Consider the following 6,613-nt stretch of genomic DNA (forward strand, 5'->3'; position numbering starts at 1 on the left):
ATGAACCTTAAAGTAAACACAAACCACATAAAAAATAACCTACACAAGGAACAGAAACAATGAAAATAAAATTATTGCTGCAAAAACATTCAGTTCGAACCTATGAAACCAGGTAGAAATCCCAAAGGGATGGGTGCAACATTTTGATATGGTTTTTTTAGTGCATTGATTATTCCTTCTTCTGCACTGACTCAACACTCTTCCAGTTGGAACATATTGTTATGGCCTGAACATATATCATTGCATAATTGGACAGAGCAGACTAATCGACCCGGGTGAAACGATAAGCTCTGGTTTTACTGTCTGTAATAAATGTTAGTGCATCATCTTGCAAGGAGGTTTGAGAATATGCGCAAACAATAATCAAATGTTAGATTACAGTCATAATAAAGAGGCTCAAAGGCAAAAATCAACAAATGAACATGTGGTTTTAAGGAAAAGTTTCATTTGTTATTAACTGCGGATTATTTTTGTTGCTTCTTGAAATATAAAAATGTAATATATGTATAATATCAAATACAAATCTACTTTTGCTGAACAATAAATACTTTTTTTACACGACTGAAGAATGTGTGTTTTTCCTTTCCATACATATGTTTTTACAATATGTTCTTAAGAAACAAGGCATACATCAGCTCACCCTGTGTGTGTGTGTGTGCGTGTGTGTGTGCGTGTGTGTGCGTGTGTGTGTGTGTGTGTGTGTGTGTGTGTGTGTGTGTGTGTGTGTGTGTGTGTGTGTGTGTGGAGAATCCTTAACAAGCCTCACCTGTGCTTTGTCGTTAAGTGGAATATAAAGCAGCTGCTGATGTCTCAGTTAATCATCCAGTCCCCTTCCTTTTAGACTTGTGTTTTTGTTGGAAGGTGTGCTGGATATTTGCCAAACTCTGATACTGACTGTATTGTAGTTTTGGGTTTTGCTGCTTACAAACTGCACCATGCTGAGGCTTGGGCACATGTAAGTTAAATTTATTGTAAATGTCTTTCTATGTGTATACTTAATTGTCTCTAAATGATGTGTTTTATGTGTTCAAGCTTGTTATGGATGGCAGCAGCTATCATCTTGGGTCAAGCCAGGCCTAATGTGAAGCTAAATTCACAATCAAGTAAGCTTCAATTCTCATGAAGTCATTTTATACAGCATATTAAGTCGGTTTACATTCTCCTCACAAGCCTTTTCTTTTAACAGGCAGTGGGTTAAGGTCTGACTGTGCCGCAAATGTAATGAGACTGTCGTTGGACAAGGCTTTAGCAGTGGGAAACCAGCTTGAGGTGGAGGCTATCAGTAAGTACTTACACTGCTAATAATGAGCTGATTGGTTCATCACTGAAGAAAGGGGTCCCTGACAAAGCTTATTCTCTCCCCTCAGATGGCACCAAGCACATTTTGTTGACACCTAGCATGGCTGCTCAGTGTGGATACAGCATGGAGTCTGACCCGTGGGGTAATACCAGAATCTACACCTCCCTGATGGGCTGCTTTGTGGACAACAAGGTTTGTTTTGAGCTAAAGTGTTTTAACAGCATTCAATGTCATTTTCTACCAAATTTAGTTGGGGCCACATGTGCTAATTCTGTCCCGAGTGACTGAATTAATGGCTCAACAAGCACATGGTTACTCCCATTTTTGTGTTTCCCTGAATTTAATTTTTAACCCCTTACCCTTAAAAGACACAAAGTACATTTCCCTTTTTTGTTTGGTACATCCCTAAAATGTTAACACTGCTCCACTCAAAACTGTATTCATCTGCTAGGTACTTTCTTGACTCATTTGTTACATACCCATTTAGACTTCAAATGTGTCCCTGAAGGCAAGGATATTACATTTTCAATGACAAAAAAGCTGGAACCAAAGAATATTAGGGATTTTCTCTTAATTTGTTGTATATTTATAGGATGATGCTACATTTAACGTTGGCTTGAGACTCCAGATGTACGGCGAGAATCCATCAGACGTGGTCAGTCATGACGTGTATCAGACTTGCAGCTACACTCGCTGGGCCTCCAGGGAAATCTTTTGTGACAGGAACTACATGGAAGTAGGTCATCTTTACATTGATGATTCCACTGTCTTGTGTGTATGGAAACTAATGCTAAAACCACCATTTTCTGTTTTAGGTTTCGCACCACATGGCTAACCTTGATGCTGAAGCTAAGGGTCAGACTCGGGATGGTAAAGACGACAAGCTCAACGCCAATCCTGAAGTATGTTGAATTAAACTGTTCAGATACTACAGTTTAATTCCTCCCTACACCAATGAGGATTTAATTATTATTTGTTCTTTCCTGTAGGCCTCTGGTGCATCACAAGGCATCTGGAAGATGACGTTTTACACCCCAGAACCAGTGGCCATGGTGCTGCAAGAGGCTGAACAAGCCGGCTACGCTGCCAAAACTACCTCTAGTCGTCTGGTTATGCGAAGCCCGTACAATACAGCAGAGACTTATTCAGAGGATGTAAGCAACACACTCCTATACAGTGTTTCTTTCCTTTCCCTCCTTGTCAATTATATTAAACCTCTCCTCTCTTTAGGTGGCTGGAGTCCCCATGGAAGTTTTCAGGGTGAGCGCCTACTACATGGCACCACAGGGTCTGAATGTAGTGAACTTGGCAGCTGCTTGTCCCAAAGGTGAGTCCTGAGCAACATATTGCCTTCACAGTAAGCTTAATAGTTGCACAGTTAACCTCAACGGCTCCATTTTGTAATTAACAGGTGGCGTCCTCTTCACCGAGGATATGATCTCTTGGCACGTACCTCGCCGTGTGACTCCTCTGTTGGACGGCAGAATTACAGTCTCAGAAATGCACATGGGCATCAACGGGCAGAGGCTTGATAGATCTCAGATGGTCGCACGGGGGTACACACTGAGCACCACAGACTTCCACATCGTCGTCGAGATCCCAGTGGGCTCGCCTGATGGTTACTACAAGGTTGGGGGAAATCTCTAGATTAGAAATGCAAGAGTCACTAGTGCATTTGCATGTTTTATTGAAATGTCATGAATTATTGCAGAGCCATGCCCCAGATGACCAGTACCACATCACCTACTTCGTGGAGCCCATGCTAGAGGTACTGTGGAGGGCAGATGACACCCAAGATGATACCAGATACAAGGTTCTGTTCCCCATCATGACTCCTTTGATGCCTCAACCTCCCCAAGTCCAGGATGGTAAGTCACATTTTGTAGTGAGTATGAAAAAATGTTGGCGACCAAAAAAAGAGGTTAGACTTTTACCTAGCTTTGGATCAACAAGTCTGACACAAACGCGAGGCCTGTTTCAGTGGTCATTTATCTCAAAATGGTGTGTTTGTATAGGAATTCAAGAAATCCAAGTACAGTATAATCCACTTTTGCTTACAAAGAGTGCCTTTTTTTTTATTATTTTTTTTTTAAAGTAGCACTCAAGCCAACTACTCAATTGTTCTCTATCAATGTTGAGGCTGGTTTAGAATTTGTAAACCTGCCACGTTCTGTTCCTCAGACACTGTCCCAGAGACTCGGGTGTTCAGCGTTCTCTTGGGAACCTTTCTCCATGACGTTGAGCTGAGGAACATCACCTTCTCCTCTGGGGTCCTCACTGTTGAGGAGAGCAATGCCAAAGGCTTCACAGTCCAGGAACACAGCTTGGCTAATGGCTCCAAGATTTTCTCTCTTCAAGTGCCCTTTGATGCCGATGTTGTCTTAAAACATGTATGTGACATTATAGATTAAAAATATCACTTTGTACCAGCATATTTTCAGTGTTGCTGAGCTTTTATTTCATTTGTTGCAGAATCCTGAGCGCATGGTTACATCTTACTTCCTCCCTCTGATCTTTGGGTTGATCATCCTGCCTGAAGAAACTCCGTTTGCTCTCCCGGTCGACCTGCAGGCCTCTCTGCAGGATGTTGGTGAGATCATAATGAATTTGCTTTTGACAATATCTTTATGCAAATTGTGTTTTCTAAAATGAAATGAAACATATTGGAGTAAAAGCTACACAATCAAATGGATAATGCATGCTTTGCTGCTTTAGTGCTACCCATCATGGCTGGCACCTGTGACCAGAACCAGTTTCACATCAGCGTGAAGTTTGGGAGTCACGGCTCTAATTTCAAGGCTATCGTTGGACCTCGAGAGCTGACGGCTGAGATGGCTGAAGACTACAATTTCTATGAGAACGGCACACACCTCAGCCTCATTCTGCCATACACTGCCAAGGACGCTGTTTTTGAGGTATGTCAAAACTAAAACATCCCACCATAGATCTTCTGCATTGGCCAACTTTACTTTCTTTTCCACAGCTGCTCACTGCAGAATCAGTCAAATCCAGAATTGACCTGCTTCTGTTGGATCGTACAAACGACTGGGTGCTTGCTGATCTCTATCTGGCTTGCTACTTCCCCTTAAAAGCAACTGGTAAGATGTGACATCTAAGTATATTTGCTGCTTTAATTGATGGATTGTTGTTGCTTTACACATTGCCTGCTTCTTCCTCCAGAGTGCCACCCCAATGGCACAATGACCGCTGTGGCTGTGAAGGTTGAATCTATTCGTAATCTGGAGCCAAGTCAGCTGACGCTAAAGGACCAGTCCTGCACACCACAGTTCAGCGACGATCGCTTTGCATATTTCTCCTTCAGTGTGGATACCTGTGGAACCACCAGAACGGTGAGTGTGAAATCACATTTAAATATCAAAGGGGAATTTTGTCAAATGTTAATGTGTTTTTGTTAAATAGTTCTTTGACAACTACATGATGTATGAAAATGAGATCCGCCTGTCTTACAACAACGCCAAAGGAGCAGCCAACACATCACCAGTTGATCCTGATTACAGGTAAAATATTTGATTCTGTATAATTGGAGATTAACACCTTCAATGTATGCGTTTATATATTTTATTTTTCCTCTAATAGGCAAACTATTTCCTGCTTCTATGTGGTCAATAAGACTCAGGCTGTTGCCTTCAGCGCTAAACCAAGAACCTTTGAGCCCGCTGCAGAGATCGGCGCCGGGCAGCTGATGGTGCAGATGAGGCTAGCCCAAGGCATGGTGGAATTTTACAACATCTTGTTCATGCATACAAAACACTGTAAATGTCCAGGCCTCCTTTCTCTAACGGGACTCTTCTCCTGCAGATCCATCCTACGAGCTCTTCTACCAAGCAGAGGATTATCCAGTGGTGAAATATCTGCGGCAGCCTCTGTATTTTGAGGTGGAGCTGATGCATTCTACCGACCCGCACTTGGAACTCATTGCTGAGAACTGTTGGGCAACCCTTTATGAAGATAGGACATCTCTGCCAAGCTGGGACATCATTGTGGACAGGTAATGTTGTGCAAAACTAACTACTACATGTTCTCGACTGAGACCTTTGGCCAGAAGTGAGTTGTGTAAACACTGTCTTAATGATCCACTAAAAAGCATTCTAATTTCATTTAATGGCAGCTTATTTTAACTTTCAAATTCCTTCACTAGCTGTGAGAATCGCGATGACAGCTATGCCACAGTTTTCCATCCCGTTGTGAGTGACTCCAGAGTTTTAGTCCCGTCCCACATCAAGCGCTTCTCTGTAAAGATGTTCACTTTCACTAAAGATGACGAGGTTCTGAAAGACCAGGTAAGACTTGTAAATCCAAATCAGGAGTCTTTTGGCCACTGCTGCATGTAGCCCTGTGTAATAAATCATCCTGTCTGTCCACAGATCTATGTCCACTGTGATGCAGTGATTTGTGACACAAGCAGCCAGGCAGATGGTTCTTGCAGAGGCGAGTGTGTGCATCCTCCAGGTCAGAGCTACTCAAGACCTGCAGGTGTAAAAAGGGGTAAGTGATCGAGTCTGATCAAATGTAGTCGATCTGGATGTGCAGCTGGTAATCTTTACTTGTTTTGCAGAGCGAAGAAGCACCGACTCAACACGCCGAAAGCAGATCTCCTCTGGGGCAATTATTCTGTCTAACCTCTGAACATTTTCTGAAGTGTTTACATTTTGTCGTTTGCACCTTATGTATATTTATTCATTGTTTGGCTCCAGGACCAGGGGAACACAGTTTTATCTATGAATGTACTGCCTTTTATATTGATGGATGACGATAACGACTCACGTATTTTGAAAAATAAACGAATACAACAAATAAAAGCCACATTTATTCATAGTCTCTTTTATCAATGTGTTGCATTTTCTGTGGTCAACTGTAAAAGCAGGTTTTGTGTCAACCACTACCCTCATAACTCCAACAAAATGCAGAGAATCATCAACATATGTAGAAATGATATCTTGTATAATAAACAAAATGAGTTGTGTTAGGCGCTAAATGAAATACATTCTGAAGTTATTATTTCCCCATTGATAAGCCCTGCCTACTGGAGACGCACTAAAATGTGATTGCGTGTCCTCACTTCTGCCTTTAGGAAACACAACAATGGAGCAAGACAACCCTCAAATACTTGGAAATGCTCACTCTAAGTTTAAAAAACAGAACTTCAAATGTGCAGAATAACTGTATACAAAGTGTATCTCTTCCTGCTTACAGTCCAGGTACTGTTTGTTCAATTTTTGGCGATGTATAGCAAGTCTGTAGGTGTTACAGCTTATTCTGCTATCCGTCAAATTCTGTGTCCCCGGTTAAAGC

At 41.9% G+C, this 6,613-nt stretch overlaps 1 protein-coding gene across 1 annotated transcript; it reads left to right on the forward strand.

Annotated features, from left to right (window-relative positions):
- The first annotated feature begins 830 nt into the window (after positions 1-830).
- On the forward strand, positions 831-6,136 carry LOC307016723 (uncharacterized protein). The gene is made up of 21 exons (XM_079645993.1): positions 831-955; positions 1,033-1,103; positions 1,187-1,282; positions 1,368-1,492; positions 1,893-2,036; positions 2,116-2,202; positions 2,290-2,454; positions 2,531-2,627; positions 2,712-2,929; positions 3,012-3,168; positions 3,482-3,690; positions 3,773-3,890; positions 4,016-4,215; positions 4,284-4,398; positions 4,481-4,650; positions 4,721-4,818; positions 4,898-5,028; positions 5,120-5,309; positions 5,460-5,601; positions 5,686-5,806; positions 5,877-6,136. The coding sequence occupies exons 1-21, from the start codon at positions 936-938 to the stop codon at positions 5,945-5,947; spliced, it is 2,745 nt and encodes a 914-aa protein (XP_079502119.1). The 5' UTR covers positions 831-935; the 3' UTR covers positions 5,948-6,136.
- Positions 6,137-6,613: the final 477 nt, after the last annotated feature.

This window comes from Notothenia rossii, assembly GCF_949606895.1.
Source record: "Notothenia rossii genome assembly, chromosome: 8".
Taxonomy (NCBI): Eukaryota; Metazoa; Chordata; class Actinopteri; order Perciformes; family Nototheniidae; genus Notothenia; species Notothenia rossii.